General features: G+C 60.9%; 1 protein-coding gene across 1 annotated transcript in view; it reads left to right on the forward strand.

The window, feature by feature from the left end:
- The first annotated feature begins 6,759 nt into the window (after window positions 1-6,759).
- KLF13 (KLF transcription factor 13) overlaps window positions 6,760-26,116 on the forward strand; it is a 31,509-nt gene continuing 12,152 nt past the window's right edge. Inside the window, exon 1 of the mRNA XM_055141387.1 lies at window positions 6,760-7,836. Coding sequence (XP_054997362.1) covers window positions 7,278-7,836 — 559 coding nt within the window. The 5' untranslated portion in view covers window positions 6,760-7,277. The remainder of the gene's footprint in view (window positions 7,837-26,116) is intronic.

A 26,116-nucleotide genomic window follows, 5' to 3' on the forward strand; every position in this document is an offset into this window, starting at 1 on the left:
ATGCAGCCGACCTGGGTTCAATTCCCAGCATCTCAAATGGTTCTCTGAGCACCGCCAGGAATAATTCCTGAGTGCAGAGCCAGGAATAACCCCTGCGCATCGCCAGGTGTGACCCAAAAGCAAAAAAAAAACAAAAACAAAAATTCAACTGAGAGGCCAGAGCCATAGTACAGTAGGTAGGGCACCTGCCTTGCATGCGGCTGACCTGAGTTTGATCCTCAGCATCCCATATGGTCCCACAAGCACCCAAGGAGTGATTTCTGAGTGCCGAGCCAGGAGTATCCCTTGAGCTTTGCCAGATGTGATCCCCCTCACCGCCTTCCCCCCACAAAAAGCCAAAAGTAAAAAGAAAAGAAAGAAATTCAACTGAAGATACCAAGATGAGAACAATGCTTTTGGGTTTTGTTTTTAGGCCACACCTGGCTCTGTGCTCAGGGATCACTCCTGGCAGAGCTCAGAGGACCCTATGCAGTGCTGGGGATCGAACCCATTGACCACATGCAAGGCAAGCACCTTACCCCCTACAATACTGCTCCAGCCTTGGTTTTAGTTTTTGAGCCACACCAGGCATGCTCAGGGGCTACTACTGACTCTGTGCTGGGAGACTCACTCCTGCAGTGCTCCAGGGACTGTGCAGTGCTGGAGATCAAACCAGGGCCTCATGCATGCGAAGCCTGCGTGTAGCACTCCCATGGTCCACACCCGCCTTCCCCTGGCAACTGACTCAAGCCTATCCTGGGGGTTCATCCTGGGAGAGTCAAGAGAAGACTTTTCATCAGATCTGTTCATGCCTGTGAATTTATGATGCCCAAAGGATACTGCCCCACACTTTCCTTCAGCACCGACAAAGAACAGGGCCCCAGGTGTGTCTTACCAACTTCTTCATCCTCCAGTGCTTGCCAAAATCCTTGGTGTGACCCCCACCCCACAACTTAAGAGTCTTACCCTACATTGTTTGCAAATCCTCCCAATCCCATTAATGGTGATTTTCATTAGGGAGGACTCCTCAGAGAGCCCCAAATGCATAGGCCCTGCCATTATTTGATTGATTTGATAAATCCCTGAATTAATTAGCTAGTTTGGGATGTTGTGAGGTAGGAGAATTTGGGCAGCCTCGGGAAGTTTCTCTCTCTCTCTCTCTCTCTCTTCCTCCCTCTTTCACTCTCTCCTCCTCTCTCTCTCCCTCTGCCTAGGCTTAATTTTTCTCATCTATAAAATGGGAAGGAAAGTCAATTCCTTCCAGATGCATCCCAATGTCCCAGAGGCACCAGAGTAATCCATGTGTCCAGGAGGTTCAGGTCATTATCCCATGTTTGGCAGGAATTTCAGTGTCACAGCCCATGGATGACTTGTGTGACATTTGGCCCTGAGTATCCTCTGAGAAGACCTTGAAGATACCAATGGCAGGTGACCCACATGGGAGAGTGGAGTGGGGGGACCCACAGAAACTAAAAGATTCATTATTCTGGAGGTCAGGGACCCTCTCAGGTGACCAGGAAGGAAGGTGAGACCGAAAATAATGGTCATGTGGAGGAGTGGGAGACCATCTGTTCCAGCAAGGCAAGGACTGACCCTCTCCCCCCACCTAATTTTCTGATACATATACTTTCTGCAGACTCTGTCAATTTCTCATTTTGCTTGTTGGTTGGCTTTGGCTACATCTGGCTGTAACTTATGGTTTTCTCTTTACTCCTGCGCTCAGAGATCACTCCTGATGGGGCTCAGGAGACTCTACGGGGTGCCAAGGATTGAACCCGGGTCACCTGCATGTGGGGCAAGGGCCCTCTTGGCTGTATTATCTCTCTGGGGCTGAGAACCAAGTTTTGAGTGTGTTTTTGCCCCTGAAACAATCTGGAATCTAACAGAATGGGTAAGAAGCTCCAAGGATGTGCCCAGGGACCATGAAGCTACTGGGAAGGCAACAGCATGAGGAAGAAGTTCATTAAATGGGCTGGAGTGACAGTGCAGTGGATAGAACCTGGGTTCTCCCCCCAGCATCCTGTATGTTACCCGAGCCCACCAGGAGTGATTCCTGAGAACAGAGCCAGAAGTAACCCCTGAGCATGGCTGGGGTTATGGCAATGCGCTGGTGTGGCCCCAAAATAAAACCAACCAAACAAACAAAAACAGCAACAACAAGTTCCCTGCAGGTTAGTGGATAATATCTGTCCAGCTGTGATTGGGGATCCAGGGGTGCTGTCAGCTGGGCTCCCCCGCCCCTCTCCTTTCTATTTGTTGGGTTTTTCTATTCCTTTCCACTGTGCTTTGGGGTTCTATATTCGGACAGAAAATTTACCTTTCCCTTTGACATTGGGGCCATCACCAGGGACCCACCCCACAGTGTGTAGGGGGGCAGGGGGCAGCAAGGCCATATCAATTCAATATCAAGGATTGAACTTGACCTTCAATAAGCTGGGCTTGTGCTCTACCCCTACAGTATCTCTCCACCTATAGGTTAAAGGTCCCTGGACAAAGAAACACATGGACTGGCCTCTCCTCTGCTGGCCTGGGCAGGGGACAGGGCTCAAAGGGCTTCAGCCTCCATACAAGCACTGCACAGCCCTCAGTACAGCATGACCCCCAGCGATGGCCCCCAGTGCTGCAAGGCCCCCAACACTGCATGGCCCCCAGCACTGCATGGCCTCCAGCACTGCATGGCCCCCAATGCTGCATGGCTCCTGGCACTGCGCAGTCCCCAGTGCTGCACAGTCCTCAGACTGGCCCCTGGTACTGCACAGTTGCCAGCACTTCATGGTCTGGAGTGCTGTATGGTCCCCAGCACTGCTGGATGTAGCTCGGGCATCCCATGAACACCACCAGGAGTTGCTTGAGGTTGCTGGGTACTTCCAGGGAGCCCCCACTTCTCTAATAACTAGTCTAGTAAGAGCCAGCCCACTGAGCCCCTGGTAAAAGACCTGAGCCCTGAACAGGGCCCCTGCAGAAGACCCCTCACCCGAGCCCTCTCAACCTCACACTTCAGCCTCCCTGCCTCTGCTCTTGAAAACCGGTGTGGGGACCCGGGTGCTGTATGTGTGAGGACCAGCTGCAGCCATGTGCTCCCAGCTCTCTGCAGGAGCCACCAGCCTAGGTGCTCGTAGGCATCTCACTGCTCAGACTCAGAGCAGGGCCCAGAAAGGAAAAGTGGAGACCGATGGGGTGTGGGTCATCCTGCTGGCTCCGCCTGCTCCAAGGACCTGAGATCATGGTCAATAGCTCCTGGGACTGGGGCCTGTGCGATTGAACAGCAAGTAGGGAGCTGGCCTAGCATGTGGCCAACCTGGCTTTGATACCTGACACATTCCCCTTACACACTCTCCACCAGGAGTGACTCCTGAGCTCAGAGACAGGAGTGAGTCCTGCATTGGCAGGGCAGCTCCTGGGGGTTTGCTGGATACTGGGCCAGCCACAGCCTGGCTAGGGACCTTCTCTGTCTGTCTCTTCTGCTGGGGACAGAACTTGGTACTAGGTGCATCCAAGACGCTTGCTCCCCTGAGCCCCTGGTGATTTAGCCCTGCTCCCCAGTGTTTTTCTCCCATAATTTTTTTGTTTAATTATTTGATCAATGGACATTCTGGATGACCCTTAATTTTAAAAATTATTCTTTTATGGGCCAGCCAGTTTTGGTTCCTCCATCCCTTTCGGAGAGCCCAGCAAGCTACCAAGGGTATCTCATTCGCACAGCAGAGCCTGGCAAGCTACCCGTGGCATATTCGATATGCCAAAAACAGTAACAAGAAGTCTCACAATGAAGACATTACTGGTGCCCGCTCAAGCAAATCAATGAACAACAGGAAGACAGTGCTACAGTGCTATTCTTTTATGGTGTGTGGTAATACATGGTAGCATTTTTTGGTGCTCCTGGCTCTATGCTCAGGGCTTGCTCCCTGCAGTGCACGGGGAGGAGGCTCAGGCTGAACCCTGACCTTTGGCCTAAACATGTGCTTGCACAGATGAGCTCCCTCTGGTTCTGGCTGTTTCTTTCAGTTTCGGTTTTGTTTTTTTGGGGAACCACGCCTCGCAGTGTTTGGGCTTACTCCTGGCACTGGGCTCAGGGGTCACTCCTGGTGGGACTCAAGGATCCGGATGGGGTGCCAGGGATCAAACCCGGGTCGGCCTCCCCTGCTGTACTGTTTCTCGGCTGATTCTAGATACCCTCTCCATGGATTTCAGAACTTGACTTACAGATGCTAGTGACTCACCTATATATTGTATTCTCATCTGTTTTTCTCCAAGTACTTTTTTAGAAAAAAATCTACCCAGTGGCCAATTCAGCACAACACCAAGCATCACCCATTCCACCTGTATTCAGAGCTGCCTCATGCTGCCCATTTCAGAACATTCTGGAGCTTCCCAGATGTGTCCTTGGCTCACTATCTTGGCTCATAGTTTGCTCAGGTCCACTGGATACTGGGGCTTCAAAACTCACGCATGATGGCTTCCTTCCTTTGATCTTCCCCAGCCCGGCCCAATCCCAACAAACATGCTGTTATGGTAGGACGATCCAGAAGGATGGGGTAATGCAGCCCCCCACCCCCTCTGCAGCTTCACTCACTGTTGTCCACACCCCCTTTACTCCCCAGCCCCAGCTTTAGATCTTCAGTTTTCCCTTTCTCTTCTCCTTCATGGGAGCTACCTACTTCATTTTCCACTTCCCACCCATCCCCCCTCATACCTGAACCACTTCTGTCAAAATTCCACCAGAAGGGGCCAGAGTGCTAGTGCAGAGGATAGATAGTACAGTGGGTATGGCGCTTGCCTTACAAGCAGCCAACTTGGTTTCGATCCCTGGCATCCCTTATGGTCACCCGAGTCCCGCCAAGAGTGGCCCTGAATGCAGTCAGTGAGCACCACTGGGTGTGGCCCAAAAGCCAAAACCAAATTCGTTGGGAGCAAGGACAATGGAGATGTGTCTTTCTGAGCCAAAGAACTGTATTTCCGCGATGGAGACAGAGCATGGGGCACAGACAGGTGTGACGGCCCTGGGCCCATTCCTGGTGCTGAATGATCCTCTAGGAGCCCTGTACCGGCCCCCCTCCCCCCATTCCCCCAACAGCACAGAGCAGGGAGTAAGCCTGGAGAAACTGCCCAGGGCAGAGGGTCCGGGCCACAGCTACCTTCCTGGGCAGGCCGTGGACGCCTTGCAGTGGGGGTGGGGAGTGTCCATGCAGAGGCCCCTCACCCATCACCTGCTACTTGGGATGGGGAGACTCAGCAGAGAGTATGAGGTGGGTGGGTGGGTGGGGAAGTCTGTGGAAGCCGGGCAGGGTCCCGCAGGCTGGAGCGCTGGAAGGTCCAGCTCCAGACACGTGGCCAGCGCTGGAGGCACATTCTGAGTCAGTGTTTGGTCAGATCACACTTCTCTGAAATGTCATAAACAAAATCTGTGGAGACGGGCAAGATCCTGCCCTGCAGGAGACCCTGGGAGTGGAGCCCACCCAGAGGAGGCGGACAGAGGGGGCCCTGGGTGGGCACACCACCCCCGCCCAGGGCACCAGCTTCCCCGCGGGTGGGAAATCGAGGCTTTCCTTGCCGGCTTCCAGGCGCTCACACACGTGCGTGCGGGCCCGGGGGCTCACGGATGGCGGAGAGCGGGGGTGTGTGAGTTTAGGGTGGTGGTGGGGTGTTTCCCACCAGACCTTGCAGCGCGGGGAAGAGAAGCAGTTCTGAATTAGACGCTCCGATGCCTCGGCCCCACCCAGCCTTCCTCTTGCTCCTCAGGGGCCATGGGCCACCTCCTGCACTCAAGCCACCGAGTACGGACGCACGGCTCGCGAGAAGGGGCTCCGGGGCGGCAGGGCAGGGCACGGCGTGGGGAAGGAGGGTGGGGGCCGGCGCCCCCGAGAGTCAAGGGCAAGTCGGGGCGGGGAGAGCACGGGCCGGGCGCAGCGGAGCGTTTCCTCCGGGAGGCCCCGACAGCGGGTGGGTGGGGCGCGGTAGGCGGGGTCGCGGCCCTGGGGGCGCGGGGCGCCTCCCCGAGCGCGAGGCGGGGGGGAGCGCGGTAGCCGCTGGGAGAAGTTGGCAGCCGGCCGGGGGCGGGAGGGGGGGGGAGGAAGGGGCCCCGTGTTCCCGGAGCGCCGGCGCCGCCCGCCCCAGCACGTAGTTCAGTCTTGAGAGCGCAGGGGCGCGGTCAGGGCGCCCACCAGCACGGGCCCGACCCGGCCCGGCCCCCCGACTCCCAGAACGCAGCCCCGCGGGGCGCGGAGAGGCCCGCAGCCCGGCGATCGTCCGCGGCGGACACGCCTCCTTTCCGGGAGAACCTCGCGCTGGAGGGACTGAGCGCGGCGGAGACGCGCTCGGCCGGGGCGCACCCGCCCACCGCGCCCCTCGCGGGCGGGGCTGCGGGGACAAAGGGGCGCCGGGCGCACGCCGGCCTCCACCCCAGCAGGGTCGGCGACTCCGACGCCACAAAAGCTCAAGCAGGGTAAAAAAAAAAAACGCCCCGCGGGGTCCCCCGCTGCGGGGGAGGGGGCGGGAGCGGCCCCCGGGGCCACGCCCCGGCCCGCCGCCCTCGGACGCCGTGCGTCATCGTGCCCGGCTCCCGGCTCCGCCTCCCGCCCCGCCTCCGACCGGCCGAGGAGCCACACCCATTGGAGCGCGCCAGTCCCGAGGCGTGGCAGGCTGCTCTGGAGGCTCTGATTGGTCCGGCGGCGCCTTTACGGACCAATGGAGTCCGGGGCTCCGTGAGGCCACGCCTCCAATTCCGTCCCCCCGCTCTCGGGCGCGAGCGCGCGACCCGCTTCAGTCCGCCGGTGCGCGCGCCGGGTCCCCGCCCCCCTCGGCGCGCGCAGCTCCCCGCGGCCGCCGCCGCCGCCTGTAACCTGCGCCGCCAGGATGTGGCTGGGGGCTGACGTCGGGTCCAGATGTGGCCCCGGCCCCGCCCACCCCTGGGGCCGGGCCGCCCACACCGAGCCGCGGCGCGCACGGCGGCGGTCCCGCCTGCCACAATGCGCGGCGAGGCTGCGGCCGTCCGGATCGTCGCCGTGGGGCATCCTTAGCACCGGCCGCCCGTGACGCGGCGTGCGGCGGACACCCACGCGCCCGCGCCCCCCATGCGCGCAGCCCCCCGCGGCCGGCCCGGCGGGCGCCTCGCCGACGCGGAGCCGCGCGGGTGACGGCAAAGGCGGCTGCGCGCCCGGCCCAGCCCGCGGAGAGGACGCGCCGCGCCCCCGCCCCCCGTCCGCTCCCGGGAGGAGGCCGCGCGCGGGTGCGGATGCGCCGCTGACGACTCGCCTGGCCGAGCAGTGTCGCCGGCTCCGCCGGCCCGCGCCCCCCGCAGCATGGCAGCCGCTGCCTACATCGACCACTTCGCGGCCGAGTGCCTCGTGTCCATGTCCACCCACGCGGTCGTGCACGGGCCGCGGGAGGGGCCGGAGCCCAGACCCGAGGGCGCGGCCGCCGCCGCCGCGGTCGCCGCCCCGCTGCCCCGCGCCGACGAGCGCCGCGACGGCAAGGACAGCGGGTCGCTGTTCGTGGTGGCGCGGATCCTGGCGGAGCTCAACCAGCAAGCGCCGGCGGCCGGCCCAGCGGAGCGCAGGGAAGGCGCCGCGGCCCGCAAGGCGAGGACCCCCTGCCGCCTGCCGCCCGCGCCGCCCCCCGCGCCGGAGCCCGCAGAACCCGGAGTGCCCCGGAGCCCCGCACACGGCGAACCGGAGCCCGAGCTGGAGCCTGGGCCCGCGGGGGGCAGCGGCGAGCCCGGCCTCAGACAAAGGGGCCGGCGGGGCCGCAGTCGCGCCGACCTCGAGTCCCCGCCGAGGAAGCACAAGTGCCACTACGCGGGCTGCGAGAAAGTTTACGGGAAATCCTCGCACCTCAAGGCGCACCTGAGAACTCACACAGGTCAGTGGGGCGTCCCGGGCGCGCCGACGGGGACTCCGGCGGCCCCCGGCCCCCGCCTCGCGCGCGCGCCCCGGGGAGCAAGAGCGGGCGGGCCAGCGGCGATCGGGCCGGGCCGGGCCGGGCCTCGCCGGGCCTCGCCCCGCGCCCCCGGGCACTGCTGCGGTGCGGTGCGCCCCGCCAGGCGGGTCCGGGCGCTCCGAGCCGGCGCCCGCCCGGCGACCGCGCCCCCGTGGGCACGCCCCCTCCCCGGGCGCGCTCGGGCGGGGCCGCGGGGGCGGATGTCGTCATCGGGGCCCGGGGCGGGGACCCCGCGGGGGCCCGGGGGGCGGCGCGGGCAGGTGCGGGCGCGCGGGGCGTGGGGGGTGGGGTCAGAGCGGCCGCGGGGGCCGCGGGTGCGTCTCGGTCTCTGCACCCGCCGGGTCGGGCCGGGCCGGGCCGCGTCGGGCCGGGCCGGGCCGGGCCGGGCCGGGCGAAGTTCACGCGGGGACAGGACGCGCGCCCCGGCCATTCGGCACATTCTTCGCTCTCGCCTTCCTGTAATTTTTCCAGCCGCTCTAAGGTTCAATTTGTCGAAACCGGAGCCAGAGGCGCGCGGCGCGGGGGGCGGTCCGGGTTGTCAGCCCGCCGGCGGCCCTTTGTGGGAGCCGCGCCCATCCGGCCGGCGGGGGCGCGCCCGCGACCAGGGGCTCCCCGGGACTGGGGGAGCGGCGCGCCCCGGAGCCCGGCGCGGCTCCGCGCGCTCGGCGGCACCTGCGTGGGGCCGGGCCCTTGCCCCCAGGTCCTCCGATGTCCCCCACAACTGCCCCGCGCGCGGGCCAGGAGCTCCGAGCTGACTCGTGCCGGGCTTTCGGTGCTTTGGGCTCGTTTCTTAGATACGAAGGCGAAGGTGCCGAGACCGTTTGAGCGGGGGTTGGGGGGCGGGGTTCACCTTTCCTTCCCCGACTCATCGGTTCTTGCTGTGTGCTCACGTGCGTGCTCGCAGCCTGTCCCCTAGATTCCAGACCCGAAAGTTGTCACCATCACCCTATGCCCCGAGGCGTGAGCCGCGCACGTGTGAAAGTTCATCGGCGGGTGTAAAAGGCTCAGACACACCCCAGCCTTCCTAACCTAGAGGGGACGCCCCCACCCCACCTTGTCCCTGCAAAGTGAGAGCTGAGAGCGTCCCCGGGCCCGCGGGTCCCCGAGGCCATCCCCTGGGAGCCCTTCCCGCGCTCACAGACGTGACCGCGCCGAACCACGTGGCAGTTGGTGGGACCATTCCTAGGACTTTCCGGGTGTGTGGCCCCAGGACACGGGGGCGCTGAAGGAGGGGTGTGGTCCAGCGCTCATGGCGGGGAGCGGGCCACGATCCACCTGGTAGATCCGGACCTGGGGCCGCGGTTGGGCTTGAAGGCCCCAGCGCAGGCTTGCGGAGAGCGAGGGCGGGGAGCGGCTCTTGCACTTACTCCCTGCTGTACCATCCGCAGCTGGGGGCGGCCGGGAGGTGGTGGTGGTCGAGGATTGCGGCAGGGCGGAGCATGAGCCTTGGGCGCCAACCCGTTCCCCCCCCCCCCCCCCCGCCGCCCCATCCCCCGCCTCGTCCCCGTGGGGTTGGATCACCCAGGGTGAGGACAGTAGCCAGGCGAACTGGACCCTGCACAGCCGCGCGGGTGGGAGGGTTGAACCAAACTCACTGAAGCAGGTTACAGGAGCGCTGGCCGAGGGACCTGCCGCTTTCCAGGTGCCAGAGGCTCAGCCGTTGTTCCACTGGCGACTGTGAGTAGGGAACCCACGGGGGATCTGGGGCTCCCCAGCACCTGCCCGTTGGAGAGGGGCCAGAAGCTCCTGGGCTGAGGTTTGGTTTGTGAGTCCCAAGGTACCTTGCAAGTGGGCCAGAGGCTCAGCACCGATGGGGTGGGCTGAGCTCCCATGCGCCTGCTAGTCTGGGGGTGGCCAGAGAGCGGTTCTGGGGACCTTGGCTGGCAGACCCCAGCCTCCATCTGGGATTAGGCATTGCCTCAGGCTCTCTCCAGGCACCTGTGCTGCTGCTGGTTCTGTGCACTCAGCACAGTAAGGCCTGGCTTCACCAGGAGGGCACAGTGAGGTTTCCGGGCACCTGGGGAGGCTCAGGGACACAGGCTGCTTGTGTGTGCGTGCGTGTGTGTATGTGTATGTGTGACTGTGTGAATGTGAATGTGTGTGGGTGTGTGAAAATGTGTGTGTATGTGGGTGTGTGAATGTGAGAATGTGTGGGAGTGTGGGTGGGGTGAGAATGTGAGTGTGAGTGGGTGTGTGAATGTGAGTGTGAATGTGAGTGTGTGAATGTGTGAACATGTCTATGTGGGTGGGTGTGTTTATGAATGTGTGATTGTGTGTGATGTGAGTGTGTGTGAATGTGTGAGTGCCGGTGTTTGTGTGGAGGTGTGAGAGTGAATGTGTGTTTGAATGGGTGAATATGTGTGTATGTATGTGGGTGTGTGTGTGTGTGAATGTGAGTGTGTTTGGGTGTATGTGTGGAGGTGTGAGAGTGTATGTGGTATGGGTGTGTGAATGTGTGAGTGTGGGTATTGGTGTGTGTATGTGATGTGTGGAATGTGTGCATATGTGTGTGGTGTGTGTATGTAGGTGTGTGTGTGATTGGGGGTATGTGCATGTGTGGCTGTATGTGTGAGAGCATGTGTATGTGGTGTGGGTGTGTCTATGTGTATGTGGCTGTATGTGTGGGTGTGTGCATGTGGAGGTGTGACTGTGTGAGCATTCATACGTGGTGTGCATGTGCGGGTGTGTATATTGGGGGTGTGGGTGTATGTGTGGGCATGTGAGAGTGTATGTGATCTGGGTGTGTGTGTGTGTCTTGGTGTGTGAGTTGCACTGTAGAGGTCTGAGATTGGAGCATGCCCTTGGGGGAGTACACTCGTGATGGGGGGATCCCAGTTTCCTGCCTGCTGGTTAGCTGTGGGTGGTCACCCTGGGCCATGTGTCACATTTAGGTCACCGCCGCTGCTCAGCAAATGCTGCCTAGAACAAAGGCCCCCGACGATTCAGTGCTGCTCGCTGCTCCACGAGGCCAGGGCTGGTGCAGGCCTCTTGCTGCCCCGCCTCGCCTGGGAGTGCCCCTTTTGTGGGGCGCTGACCACGAGCAGCGGCTGCATGGGAGCATTTGGGGCTCCAAGAAGGCACATGTGTGGGGGGGTTGCAGCTGATATCCACACGCCCGTGCCTGATCCCCGAGACCAGAGCCTGTGGGGTGCCCGCTGCCCAGGGGCGGCCATGTGTACAGACAGAGGCCTCTGCTCGCTCTGCGTGTGTCACGGTATCTGGCTCCCAGTCCAGGGGTCCGAGCCTCTGCCTACAGTGCCCCGACCACCCCGCGAGCTGCCCCTGCTGGCCTAGACTGGTTTGGGGTGCAGGAGATGCCATTTCCTGCGGTCGTTGGGGTGGGGTGAGTCTTTTCTCCCGGAGCTGGGGCGTGACCATGGGGTCCCCGCCCCTTGTGGGAGCTCCGGGTTTCCCAGCAGGTGCTCCCGCCCTGCTGCCCGGGCTCGGGGCAGAGCCAGGCTGGCAGAGGGCCAGCGCTTTGTCCCGGACACATCCAGGCCACCCTGCCAGTGGCTCCCGCCCCTGCTCCCCCATACGCCTGGTTGCCAGGGTTGTGAAACTCCTCAAACAATGCAGAAGTGTGTGGACCCGCGTGCCAGCTGCTCTTTCCCCCACCTCCTGCCCCCCCTCCGACCCCACGGGGCTGGCTCTGCTGGGTGCTATCACAGGCGCCCATGTAGGCTCCCTGGGACCAAACCTGGGGCCTCAGGCTTGCTAGGTCAGCCTTCCCCACCCCCCTACTCCCGTCTTGGTGCTGTGACTTTTCTGGCTGTGCCTTGCTCCTGGGTGGCCCGGAGCCCCTCCCCCAGTAGAGGCACTGCCCCCCAGGCGGGGGGCGGAAGAGCCTGTCTGAGGGCTGAGCCCCTCATTGACACCCATGGGGTCCCAAACAGTGGAAGCTGGGGCCATTCCTGGGGCCTCACTGCTAGGACCGAAGATGCAGAGCTGGGGATGAAGTGGGCCTGTGCTCGAGACTCAGCCTGAGACACACCTGTGATTTTATTTTATTATGATTATTCTTTAGGGGGTCTTTAGGGGCCACACCCTGCTGTGCTCAGGGCTTAACTCCTGGCTCTGAACTTAGGGATGACTCATGGTACTTTGGGGGATCATACATGGATGTGGGGGATAGCTCCTAGGTGGGGCTGTGTGCAAGGCAAGCCCACTGTCCTATCACTCTGCCCTCCTGTTTTTATTTTATTTTGAGGGGCGGGCACACCCAGCAATTCTCAGGGCTTACTCCTGGCTCTACACTCAAGGGTCACTCCTGGCAGTGCTCGGGTAATCATATGGGATGCCAGGAATTGAGCCCGGGTCAGCTGCATTCAAGGCAAGCGTCCTCCCTGCTGTGCTATTGCTCCAGCCCCTGTTTTTCTTTCATTTAAAAAAAAAATGTATGTTTTGTTTAGAGGCTGTCCCCGTGGGCACATGCCTGGAGTTGGTGTTGGGGTGTTGGGGGTGAGTCAATCAGACCTGGGCCTCTCCATGCAAATCCGGCCTCCAGCTGGGTTTTGTTGGGCTGATTCGGTTTTGGTTTCAGGTTGTTGGGCTTGCACCTGTCAGTGCTCAAGGACTCTTCCTGGCTGTCTCAGGAATGATCCCCGGTGACGCTCAGGGGACCCTGAGCCAGGGTCAGGGCTGCCCTCGTCCCATCTCCTAGGCCTAGAGTGCATGTATGAAGGAGACTCAGACTTTTTTTGGCCTCCAGGGACAGGCATCTGCGGCGGCCATGCCCTGTCTGCTCTTCGGCTTTTTCTCTTCATTGCAAATGTTTATTTTGTTTTTTGCTTTTTTTGCTTTTTTTAGTTCTCATTTTTTTGCACATTCGAAAGTGCAGCCGTGAGACTGTATCCAACAGCCCCTGCCAAACTGCAGCTGGGGGGCTGGAGAAATAGCACAGCGGGTAGAGCATTTGCCTTGCACTCGGCCAACCCAGGTTCGAATCCCAGCATCCCATATGGTCCCCTGAGCACCGCCAGGGGCGTAATTCCTGAGTGCAGAGCTAGGAGTAATCCCTGTGCATCCCCGGGTGTGACCCAAAAAGCAAAACCAAAAAACAAACAAACAAACAAACAAAAAAACCCACCAAACTGCATCTGGGAGCTCTCAGGCCAGCTCAGGGGGCTGGGGGCACCACCAGCAAGTCCCCTAGAGTGACAGACTTGGCTGGGTGGGCCCGAGGTGTGGGAGTCAACAGGGGAAGGGAAGAGGGGTGGCTGGAAGCCTGGGAGGTAAGGCAGTGATGATGTGAGAGCCTCCGAGTATCCAGGGAACCCCACAGGAGTCCCACAAAAGCAGACAGCAGGGGCTGCATCGGAAGGACAGTGGGGAGGGCGCTGGCCTTGCATGTGGTCAACCCTGATTGGATCCCTGGCACCCTGTAGTGTCTCCGGACACTCAGAGGCTCCTGAGTGCAGAGCCAGTAGTAGCCCCTGAGCACTCCTGGGTGTGGCCCCCAAACAAACAAAGCAGACAACAGCAGGACACGCACAGGGGTGTGCTGGTCACCCCAAAGAGCATGCTGTCTAGGAGCCATATTCAAATGGGGAAACCGAGGCCCAGGTGGGTCAGAAACATGTCAGGGTCACACAATGGCTGAAGCTGGGACCTAGGTGGGGCCCTGGCATGCCCCCCATACTCCTGACTGAGGGGAGGCACACAAACACTCCAAGACATGCCATCTCCTGCCCCCCTCCCCCCACCACTCGCCCTCCCCCTACCACCTTCTCTCAGAGCTCGCCAGTCCCCCTGCGAGTTGTGCCCATGAACTTCCGGTCCCTGGCTCAGCCCCTGCGCCCTGCGTGCTGCCCTCGGCTTACAGCCACTCAGGCCTGGACCCACAATCTGGACAGGCCAGATCATGTCCTGGTGCTGGCCTCCAGCTCCTACCACTCTGGGGCCAACATTTGACGTGAGCAGATTTGTGCAGGGGGGGTGGGGGCAGAGAGAGAGGGCTGGGGGCTTCCCAGGAGCCCTTGGGGCATGTGACCCTGGGTCATCCCACTGCTGGGTTACATGTTAGCTTGGTGTCTCCCAGACAATGCAACACTGGACAGTGCAGGATCCTAGGGGGAGGGGTGGGATCCCCAGGCGGCCTGAGGCTCCAGGGGGGCGGGGCGGGGCGGTGCTGAGCTGAGCTGGGCTGAGCTGTCAGAGGACACTCCACACCCAGAGTCTGAGGTGCTCTCCTCGTCGGGCAGCCTCCACACTCTCCTTTTACTTTTAGCCTGTCTCCCTCATCAGTATTTATAGCCAGCTCAGGAGGAGGCTTGGGGCCATCCCCTCAGCCCGTCCCGACTGTGACCACAGGTGACCCTTCTCTAGGCCGGGGTGGGCTGGACACTCTTAAGGTCCAGGAGGCTATGCTCCAGCTTTCAGAGAGAAATAAAGATGGGGCCAGAATGTGTGTATGTGCATGTGCACATGTGTGTGTGTGCATGCATATGTGTATGCGTGTGCATGTATGTTCATGTGTGCATGTCTGCAGGTGTGCGTGCATGTGAGTGTATGTGTACATATACATGTGTACGTGTGTCGTATTGCTCATGTGTGTGCATGCATGTGTACACACGTGTGTGCATTGCATATATATGTGTGTGCGTGCATATATGTATGTACGACACTACAGTGTGCCAGGGATCCAATCTGGGTTGACCACATGCAAGGCCAGCACCCTCCCCACTGTCCTTTCCCTGCGGCCTCTACTGTCTGTGTTTGTGGAACAGACCTATAACCCTTGTGTGTGGGAGTGGGGGGTGACCCCCTCAAACCTGACCAACCCACTGTGTCCAGCAGAGTTCCACACCCCAACCCTAGCTTCCACTTCCTCTCTGGGCCCCAGAGCCCCTGCACATGGGAATAGACTTAAAAATGTTCTCAGACCACCTGTCCAGCTTGGCGTTGGGGAGATGCAACTGGGGGGGGGTCCCCTGAGGGAGCTTAAGGGTCTTAGATGCTGCATGTGTCCATAGGTTGAAGTCTTCGCTGTTGTCTTTGGGGCTGGGGTCCAAGCACTGCTTAGGGTCCTGGGGTCACTCTGAGTGGCTCCCTACCTGGATCTGTGTCACCAGGACCACACCTGGGGATGGCGGACCAGTGTAGGGCCCAGATCCAGCTCGGGGCCCAACCCATCAAGGCAGTGCCCAGCCTTGAGCACCCCCCAGCCTGTAGGCACTAACTTTTGACTTTTTTGGGGGGCAGTGCATACTCAGTGGTGTTCAGGGCTGGCTCCTGGCTCTGTGCTCAGGGATCACTCCTGGCGGGGCACAGGGGACCATGTAGAGTGTGGATGAGCAGACCCAAGTGAGCCACCTGCAAGGCCAGCACCCTCCCCACTGCCCTGTCCCCCCGGCACCTAACTTTCAGCTCTTATTGGCAGCGATCAGACATGAGGCAGGGAACTTCCCCAGAGAGAGGCCGAATACATGCTTGCGGGCTGCACGCCTGCTCCTTGCGTGGCCTGCACTGCTGTTTGCAGGTGACCCACGCATGTGTGTCCATCTTAGGTGCTCCCGCCCCTGCCCCTGTGTGTCTCTCTCTGGGTAGCGAGGTCTGGAATTCCCTGGAGAGAAGCTTGAGCACCCACCCTGCTGATGCCCCCTCCCCTCCCCCGAGCACTGGGGCATCACCCCTGCCTGCCATCAGGCACTGGTTTTGTGATCTCCCTGTGGACACCACTGTCCTTCCCTCAGTCCCACGAACAGAGGGCACCCTTTCGTGGGGCTTTATTTGGGAGTGTGTATGTAGGGGGATCTGTTTATTGTTCTCTTTTATTGAAGTTCATCGCACAAAAATACTTGCTCACCAGGAACTTGGCCACGCTCCGTGGCCACCAGCCAGTCTGCCCCAAGGTGACCTGTTTGGGAAAGCACTGAGGCTTGGCGCCTCCGATTAAATGTCCCCGGGCCGCTGCCACTGGGCGTGGCCTGCCCTGCTTAGGTAGTGGGGACCTGCGGGTCTGCTGTGGATGCCTCTGTGTCCCGGAAGGAGCTGGAAACCATGGCCTTCAGGCCTCCTGGACACTCCTGTAGGCAGGACACACTCAGAAGAGCGAGGTGGGAGGCTGTCCACATCAGGGGCAGTGCCCAGGGAGGCAGGGAGGAATGGCTTGGCCAGGGCCAGGGTGAAGTTTATGGAGCTCAGGGTCAAGTGCAGGCCCGCCTCCACCATGAAGGCCTCACGGCTCCAACTCCCAACTCGCGCGGGTTGATAGAACACCCACTTATTTTTAACATTTCAAACATTTCGAAATGCCACACCGGGCTCTATGCTTGGTGGTGCCTGGGTTCATACCCAAACCTGTGTGCAAAGTCTGAGCGCTCCACACACCCACCCTCTACGCTCACCTGGAAATAAAGGTGGTGGGGGCGGTCAGGAGAAGTTAGTGAGGCCAGAAGGTGATGCTCAAATCAACTAGGGGTGTCTAAGAGGGAGCGGGGGGTGGGGAGACTAGCGTTTGTTCAGGACTCTTGTCCAGGTGCCCAGAGCCAGGACTGGAATGACAGGGGCTTGGGGAACTGGAGGCTGGCACCACCAGTGCACCTCAGACCTCTGGCCCGCGGCAGACACAGTCCACTTTCAGGAAGACGACCCAGCCTTGCGGGTAGTTGCCACTTCTGCCCTATGGATATCTGCCCCCTGCTAGCCAAGCTCCAGACATGCCCCCCACCCCCAGCTCTCCTGCCTGCGGGGACTGGGCCCTGCTGGGGTGGCTGCCCAGTTCCCAGGGCCTTTTCTGAGTCTTTCTCTGCTGCTGGCCTAGAAGGCCAGCCTTGTCCCAGGCCAAGCTCATAGCTCTTCCCTCCTCAGTCCACCCTCAGAGCTGGGGGGCGTGGCACGGAGCCCTTTGTATCCCCCACGAGCCACTCTGGCCTGCATGTGGTCATGCACCTGGGTTTCTGTCAGGCCTGGGGTCCTGTTGCAAAGCCCATCGGCTTTCTGCAGGTGCCCGTGGGAGCCCTTCTCCCGGCAGTGGGGTGGGGCAGCTCGAGGGCCTCTCGAGGCCTCTTCTCCCTGTCTCCCTCTCTGCCTCCCCCGGAATTGGATGGGGCACTTAAACCTTCCCACGCAGTCCTGCCACTGTCCGCTTGGCTCTACACACGCCTGTGTACATATATGTTATACATATGCTGTTTACACATGTGTCTCTGTGTTTATGTTCAGCACACGTCATTGTGTATATGCCAGCATGCACACATGATTATGTTCCTGTATGCATGTATTTGTGTGTATATCTATGTGTATGTGTATATGTGTGTTTCTCTATATGTCGGTGTCCCACATATAAACATGCACATACAGACATACACACATATAGGGGCATGCACAGACATGCAGGGACATGCAGAAATGCCCAGGCATAGGATCACACATATACGGGGCCAGAGCGATAGTGCAGGGAGTTGAAGCCCTTACCTTACACACGGCCAGCCCAGGTTTGATCCTCAGCATCCCCTGTGGTCTTCCAAGACCACCAGGAGTGATTCGTGAGTGTCGGCCAGGAGTGATCCCTAATCATCACTGGGTGTGATCCAGAAAACAACAACGAGAGATAGATGTTTATGTGTATGTATGTGTGTCCCTGTACGTGTTCATGTCCCTGTGGTGCATGCCCCTTGTGTGTGTGTCCCTGTGCATATCCCTATGTGTGCATGTCTCTGTGTATGTGTCCCTATGTGTGCAGGTCTGAGTGTGTATGTGTCCCTGTGTGTGTCTCCTTGTGTATGTGTGTCTGTCTGTGTGTCCCTGTGTATGTCTGTGTGTGCCCTGTGTGTGTCCTTGTGTGTGTGTCCCTGTGCATATCCCTGTGTGTGCATGTCCCTGTGTATGGGTCTGTGTGTGTGCTTCTGTAGCCCTACATACATAGGTGCTCAGTATGCTCATTTGGGGGTTCAGTGGTGTGAGAACCCTGGCTCGGCCTGAAACCCCTGTGCCCTGGCAGGTCCCGGCAGCCAAGGCTCGCGTTTCTAGGATGGGCCTCTGGTCCCTTTCTCCGGCTTTAATTAGCGCAGTGACTAAGACTCTGCGAAGCCTGACCCAGTTCCTGCATTTCCTTAATAAACATTGTGATTTCCTTTCGAGGAGGTGATTCATTGATCCATGGGGGCTGGGGGGGCCCGGGGAGGGAGGCCCCCTGCTCACAGTTGGCACCTGGGCTGCTGCTAGCTGTGGGACTCTAGGTCCACACGGAGTGGGGCAACCCCTCTCACAGGGCAGGTCATACCTGGTGGACGGAGCAGCGACTCTTTGGGCCCAGGTCCTGGGGCCACAGGTTGCAGTTAGGGGACTCCCGCTCTGGGAGAAACTTGTGGGCATCCCTGCTGTGGACCGCCCCCTGCCCCCCACCGCCCTGGGACAGCCCCTCTCCATACAGCCTGGTGGGTCCCTTCCAACTGGCCCCTCATCTCTGTTGCCTTGAGATGGGGCTGTAGGGTCACCGCCCAGCACAACCCTGGGGTTTGCTACCTAAAGGCGGGCGAAGCTGGAGTCATGTTTTGGGGGGGCTGGGCACACGGGGTATGTGAGGGGTGTGCATGTGTGTCTGCTTACATGTGTCTGTGCTGTGGGTGTCTGTGTGGCAACCATGTGCCGCATACCCACGTGTGTGTTGTATGGGGGCCACGTGTGTGGCTGCCTGGCGGTGCGCATGTGTACTGTGGGTGCGTTTGTGGGGAGCAGTGCTGCTGGCAGGCAGCTGGGAGACGGCACTCCACTGGCCCTTGTCGGAGGAGTGAAACCCCACACCCATCGCTGTTGGGGGCCGCAGGGGCCGCTGGAGGCCGGGGCTCCACCTCGGCCTCCCTCAGGCCACCCGGGGGTGCGCCTGGCCAGACCCTGGAAGGAGCGGCCACAGCTGCGCTGGTGCTGAAGGTCAGATGGCCTCCACTGTGCCCAGGCACAGCTGCCACCGTGCCCTCCCCCAGCAACTCTCTGGCGGTAACACGTGACAGCACCCGTCCTGCTCAGCGACCACACCCGATTAGAAGACTTGGGGTTCCTGAGTAGGCCATCCCGTGGGCCCTCCCCCAGCCCTGCAGCCTGAGACCAGGTGCTAAGGCTACCATGGGCCACTCACTGCCCCCTGCTGCCCCCCAACCTCCTTTCCCAAGACCGGAGTGGAGCTAAGGCTAGCTGCATATTGGGCTCTGCCCTCTGCCCTTGCCCTGCCTTTGGGCACGTGTGTGTGGCAGTGGGGGGGCGTGTGCATGGGGGCTGTGTGCAGGGCGGGGCCATGTATCGGGTGGGAGCTTGTGCACTGGAAGCCGTGTGCAGGGTGGGGCCGTGTGCAGGCAGGGAGAGCTGGCCCTGGGAATTAGGGCCTATTTCCCGGGCCATGTTTGGGGGGTTCAGCAGTCCAGCAGGATTCTCTGGTCTGACCCTGTGACTGCAATGGGGGAAGCCTAGGGCTGGGTCACACCCAGGTGCCCCTTCTGCCTGGCTGCTCTGCCACCACCCCTGGCTTTGGCAGTGCTCAGGGTGCCCACTCCTACCTCTGGACATGGGGACCACCCTTGGCGGGGTGCAGGGACTTGTGGGGTGCTTGGGATCAAAACCCAGATCCCCCGTTCTTCTGTGACTCGGGCCCCAGACCTGAAAACTCCCAACAGGCATAGCCCAGGCAGCTTCCCTTGTCTGTCTGGGGTTCTGTCTGCACCCCCAAATACACATACCCCGGCCAAATGGGTGCCAGAAGGTTGGAGTCAGTGCCCCTTGATCCCAGGACCCCTGAATCTGGTCCCTGTGATGCCTGACTGAGGGACTCCAGGACACCCAGAGTTGGGGGACCTGTCACAGACCCTCCTTGGGTCAGACTTCCTGCTTCAGCCCGTCCTGCCACAGAACTGATGGTCTCATGATCCGGGCCTGGGCCACGTTGCCCTCTCTGGAAAGGCGGAGCCAGGAGGCCCGGGGCCTGTGGGGGCCTGGGTGTGGGCAGAGACTCCCCCGCAGTTGCCCCAGTGGCCTGGGTCTGGCAGGTGTGGGTGGGCCCCACTTGTCTCTGCTCTTAGCTCCTTCCCTGCTCCAGCCCCCTGTGGCCCAGAGAGCGGGCACTGTCCTCGGTTGACCTCGGATTTCTGGCCTCGATTGTTGGCCAGTCGCTAATTTTAGCTTCTGATCATTTCCACCCTTATCCTCCCCCCCAAAGGGAGACACAGGCCCAGAATAGCTGGCGGGAAGGGGGGCCGAGGCCCCGTGGTCATGGTTCCCACAGCGGTCTGGCTGCCTGCGGGCCGGCCTGCCCCTTCCTGGGGGGTGGTCCTCGGCAGGCCCTGGGGAGCCCAGCACCACCCTTCCCAGAGGGAGGCGGGTCCTGCCCCCAGCTCTGCTCAGCTCAGCAGGCGACTTCCGGAAACAGCACCCCGGACGGGAGTTCCCCTGGCGCCCGACTCAGTCCCAGGCAAACTTGCGCAGTCTGGGGTCCTGTGGGGGTGGCCAGTACCCCTGGAACCCCAAGCTGGGCCAAGGCAGGCTGTACCCCACAGTTACACACTCTGCGCCCCCCAGTCTTAAAATGAGGGACAGACACCCACAACTCTCATCCCCCGCCACCCACACCAGCGCTCAGGGGAATCTACAAACCCTTCCCGTAGAGATTGGCTCCATGCATATTGGAAATGAAAGTACAGGGTGTGGTCCTGGGACTCAAGTGGCCCTGATTGGACGTGGATTCTTGGGGGGGGGGGCGGCGGCATCTGCCACAGCCGTAGAGAACTCCAAGACTTCCCCCAGGGCCCTGGGCACAGAGGGCAGTCCCCAGGGCTCGGGCATACACACAGGAGTTGGGCAAGTGCGGGGGGGAGAGCAAACGGCCCCACACCCTGGGTGTCTGCCCCTCCCCTGGCTCCCAGGGGCAACCCCAGTGTAATCAAGTCTGGAAGAACATTCTATTTTTTGTCTTTCTGGCCATCCACAATGGGCTCAGGGCTTACTTCTGACTCTGTGCTCAGGGGTCACTCCTGGTGGGGCTCAGGGATGCCAGGGATCGAACTCGGGTTGGCCATGTGCAAGACAAATGCCCTTCCGGCTATACTATCACTCCACCTCCACTGTACTCACTGTACCAGCGGGGGAAGTTTTTTATGGGGTCTTGCCTCTTGTCTAACTCTTGATTTTTGGTTGGACTGATGCTGAGGCCTTGTGGTTGGCAGCCAGGCTGGCCCTAGGCTGTGCCGACTCCACACCTGCCTTTTCTGACCTGTCTGGGCTCTGCCCAGCCGTCTTCTTCCCAGGGCCTTTGGCCTGGGCCTCGGACAGGCTTCTCTGTTCCCTGGACTTGGGGCTGGTGGAAACGGTATCTGGGCGGTTTCCTGGGTGTTTCTTTCCCATCGTCCCATCGTTTGTTTCTTTGCTCTGGTTTTCTCTGTGTCCTCCAGTCTGTTGTTGAGAGTCATTGGTGGGGGTGGGGAGCGGGGGCAGGGAAACAAGTCCCCAGCAGTGCTCGAGGGTCTGGGGATGGGACCTGGCCCCTCCCTGTCCAGCGCTCCACTCGCTCTCTCCCTGGCCACATTCCCTGCCGTGTCCTCACTGCATGCTCGGGTTGGGGGTTCCTGCCATTCCTGCTGCTCAGGTACTGTGCCCCTGCGTGTCTGCACATCTCATACTTACCCCTCCTGGTGCCTGAAGCTGCTCCCTGTGGGGTGGGGGTTGGGGTGTGTGGCTGGCTCGGGATCCAGGTTTGGGTCCCTGCCGGGAGGTGCCTGGATCTCAGAGCTGGCACTCAAGCCCCCCATCCACTGTGGCTCAGGGAGGTGGTCCCACACCAGCCTCCTGGGGTCCCCATCCAGAGCCACTGGCGAGACCGTCAAGGGGTTTTGGGTGGGTTCAGGGAAGGCAGCGGCTCCCAGGAAGCAGGGACAGCACGGGCCCCCTGCCCTCTGCTCCTGGGCCTTTGGGGAACATCAGCAGCCAGCCCGGCAGCCACTCTGTCTTCTCCAATCCCCCTTTGCCGCCGTTTTCTTTTGTTGTTTAGGTTTTGGTCCACATCCGGTAGTGCTCAGGGGTTCCTTTGGCAGTGCTGGGGTGCTGGGGCAGGACCCAGGTCGGCTGCATGCAAGGCCAACACCTCCCCCACGGTCACTACAGTCATGACCGTCACTACAGCCCCTGTTGTTTTCGAGGGGGGGAGGGCGGGGGCTCAGGATAACCGTAGCTCACCCCTTGCCCTTGCCATGCCACTGAGCCCTCTGCGGGTCCCTGTCTGCGGGCCTTTGGTCCAGCTCAGGAGGGAGGGTCGGGGCGCCAGCACAAGGACCCCACCCTGCTGGCCAGGCCCACCTCATCCACGCCCCAGTCCCTGCTGGGCAGTGTCCCCCTTTTGTTCTTGTCCCTGAGAGGTTATTCTGGTCATAGGCTGGGGACTGCAGTGCTCTGGGGCCGCCCAAGGGGGATGCAGGGCTGGTGGGAGCAGGACAGAGACAAGACTCCACTCAGTAACTCTCGCTCTCCTGGGCTGGCTGGAGGCATTGACGGGATGGGACCAGGGGACAGCCAGTCACAGCTGGGGCACAGGGCCAGTCCAAGTTGTAGGGGAGCAGGGAAGGGAGCGTCCCACCACCCCTACTTGGCTCCAGCTGGAAGAGTCAGGTTCCCAGACACTGTCCATCGCCCCCACAGTCCCAGGGCTTGGTCTTCAGCTGGACCAGCGGGCAGGGGGACTATGGCTGCTCACCCCAGCCTCCCACGCGGGCGTCTCCCTCTCTCGCTTGCCCTGCACCCAGTGCATGGGGCGGCCTTCACGTGGGGGTGTAGGAGTGTCTACCCTGGACGTGGCTGCCCAGCTGTGCTGCTCGCTGCCCTGGTGGTTTGCAGGCATCTGGTGTTTTTCTCGTGACTGGGCCCGGGAGAGACGACTGTGGTCAGGTGCCTCCTGCCAGTGGACACAGCGTCTCCAGGGACAGGCGCCGCCCCCCCAGGGGCTTCTCCTGCCCAGCACATCAGGCCTCCAAGTGCCTCTTGGATAAAAAAGGCTGCTGGGGTTAGAATTGGGTCCCAGAACCAACACCCCAGGATTTGCCTAAGCAGTACTGCGCGTGCCTTCCACACTGCCAGCCAGCACCCCAGGACCCGGGCCAGCCACCCTGCCCCGCCAACTGTGGCCTCAGTCTAAAAGCAGAGAGGAGAAGCTGGAACAGTGGTGCAATGGGAAAGGCAAACTTGTCAAACTTGCACGCAGCAGACCCGGCTTCAATCCTTGGCACCCCATATGATCCCCTGCGCTCAACAGGCGTGACCCTTGGACAGGGAGCCAGGAATAAGCCCCGAGCACCCCCAGGTGTGGCCCCAAACAAAAACTCGTTTGTGATTTGGAGGGAGAGCAGTGTGGGGGCTGCGCCCACGTGCCCCTGTGTCCCAGCACTGTGTCTGTGCCTCCTGTCCACGCGCCTGTGCCCTCCTCATCCCACCCCCGCCCAGGGAAGTGTGAGAAGCTGGACTCCGAGTCCCTGGGAGCACCCGCTGCTCCCCGCCTCCACCCGGCATCATCGTTCCCACGCTCCAGTCTGGCACCTTGCGGCGCTGCGGGAGGCTGGGATGGCGGGGCGCCTCTGTGCAGCCCCCCAGAGTCCATTGTTCCCAGCAGCACTGCCTTTGGCAGAGCCTAGGTCTGGCCCAGGGCACTTCAGACCCACCCCACTGCCCTGCCCCTCAGTGTGGTACCCCCAGTCTGTGCTCCTGCACCCTCAGGGTCCCGGGGAGGGTTACTCTTACCAAGGCTGCAAGTGAGCATTTGTGCCCCAGGCGGGGAGGGGCCGGAGCAAGTGTGGTCAGCGCTTCTCTTGGTGGGTGAGCTCCGAAGCACAGCCTGGCCCATGCAACACCCCAAACTTTCTTGTTTTTTGTTTTTTGGTCCATGGAAAGCCATGCTCAGGGCTGACTCCTGTCTCTGCACTCAAGGGCGACTCCTGTTAGGGATTGGGGGACCCTGTGGGGTGCCAGGGATCGAACCTGGGCCAGCTGCATGCAAGGCCAGCACCCGCCCGGTGGTTCTGTTGCTCCCAGGAACTTCCTAGGCAGCTGGAGACTCAGTTGTGGGAGCTGGGGGCGTGCTGCTCCTGTGTCCCACCCTGGTGTGGTCAGTGGCTCCACCTTAGCCCGTCTTCGGGAAGATGGTGCCAGCACCCTGGGCAGAGGACAGTGGGCACCTTTCACAGTTCTCTGCTGTCTACTTTGCTTTGGTCAAGTTTAGATCTTTTAAAGCAAAAAAATATTTTGGCTTCCGGGTAGGTGGTGCTCAGGGTTCCATGGGGCCGCTCCCACCGGTTCTCAGCCCACCAAGCTGGAAGGTGCTTCGCTGCTTGGACTGTGCAGTGCTGGGGACCTCCAGGGCCACCGCAGTCAGTGCTGGGGAGTGGGGGGTGCCTGTGCCCCCCGGGATTGACCAGGGCCCAGCTCACACAAGGCTGCATCCTCTCTCCCTTCCTCCCTTTGAGTTCGTGGTTGCTGTGGAGATAGGCGGAGGACTCCCTCATTTGCTCAGGGGGTTGCAGGCTTCAGCCGTGGTACCGGGCCACAGAGCTGCCAGGATCTTCTGTGGCATGTACCATGGACATTGGAGGTCGCACTCATGGCCTCATGCTTGCAGGGGCAACTGCCACAGAACCATACCTCTGCCCTCTGCCCCTCGCATCTTTTTTGTTTATTTTTCTTTAAAGATGGAAAAAGATTCTTCCATATTCTGACGGCGAGCACATTTTTTTTTCTTTTTGGGTCACACCCGGCAATGCACAGGGGTTACTCCTGGCTCTACACTCAGGAATTACCCCTGGCCGTGCTCAGGGGACCATATGGGATGCTGGGAATCAAACCTGGGTTGGCCGCATGCAAGGCAAACACCCTACCCGCTGTGCTATCACTCCAGCCCCGCACATTTCTTTTTTGATCTGGCCTAAAATACTTGTGCTTCGTGAGTGAGCCAGCGTAACTGGCCTCTAAGCCCCCGACCTTGCTCTGTCCACGGGGCTTCAGGAAGCTGCTGAAAGGGCCCCTGAAGTGGGCCCCGGAGCCAGGTGCAGGAAGGTGGGGCGCTCTCAGCAAGCTCCAGGCTCCTTTCTAGGTGGCTGCTGATAACAGCCCAGTCTGGGGACAGAAGAGCCCAGAGCACCTGTTCCTGGGCCTCCCACAGATGCTGGTCTAGAGCCGAGGAGCTTTGGGGGGCACGAGCGGGGGCACGTCTCCATGTAGAGCCCCTTCAGGAGAAGCAAAGGGCTCGTGTGAGCGGGACAGACAGAAGGTGCCGCTGGTTCTGCCTGGCTCCCGGGCATCAGGCTGGGCCATGGGGTTCCCTCCAGGCTGTTGAGGAAGGGGAGTGCCCAGTGTGGTCTCCATTTTTCTCCTGGCAGGGACCTGGTCTGCCCACTTCCTTAGGGACCTTTTCCAGGAGGCCCTGGCCCACAGTGGTGGGGTGGCTGGGCGGCCAGGGAGGGTGGGGCTCAGGAAGTGGTGGGCAGGTCTTCCCACTCCCCCACCCCCCAGTTCCCAGGTTCCCTCAGGGCTCAACTTTGCTAACTTAGTGACTTGTGCAAGCCTCTCTGTGCTATGCAGGGCCGCACAGGACAGTCCCGGGGGGAGGTCCCCAGGCCCTTCCCGGACAGCCTCAGCCTGGCCAGTCTTTCTAGAACAGGTCGGTCAGCAGCCGGCCAGCAGCCCTGCCTCCTTCATTCGAGTTCTGTGGCTGAGCAAGGCTGCACCCGAGAATGGACATGGGGGTCACGTTCTTTGCTGCCTCCTGTGTTTCTCTGTGGAAAGCCGGGTGCTTGGTGTCTCTGCGACTGGCCAGGTTCGGATGCAGGGACTGGAGATCACCCCGCCCACCCCTCTGGATCTGAGTGCCCCCCCTTCCCACCCCTGCCTCCAGGGGCTCAGGCACTGGTCATCTCTGCCCAGGCCCCTGCTGGTCACCAGGCAGGGAGCCCCTCTCCAAAGCTGGGGGTGTCTCTCCAGGAAGTGGGGAGTCATAGCAACCAGGTCTGTAAGATGTGTGTGGGCTGGTGGTCCCTGTCCTCTCCCTGGAACCCGGGGTGTGGCCATGGTACCATCCTCCTGGGTCGACCCCTGGTGGGGGTAGGGTCACTGCCACCTTCAGCTTCACCCTGTCCTCCTGCGCTGGTCTCAAGGTGACATTCTCCCCACCCCATCTCAGATGGGAGCACCCCCAGCTTCACGCCCATGAGGCCCACCCAGGAGGCGGGGGTGAGGAAATGAGAAG

The sequence above is a fragment of the Sorex araneus genome, chromosome 6 (genome assembly GCF_027595985.1).
Source record: "Sorex araneus isolate mSorAra2 chromosome 6, mSorAra2.pri, whole genome shotgun sequence".
NCBI classification, from domain to species: Eukaryota; Metazoa; Chordata; class Mammalia; order Eulipotyphla; family Soricidae; genus Sorex; species Sorex araneus.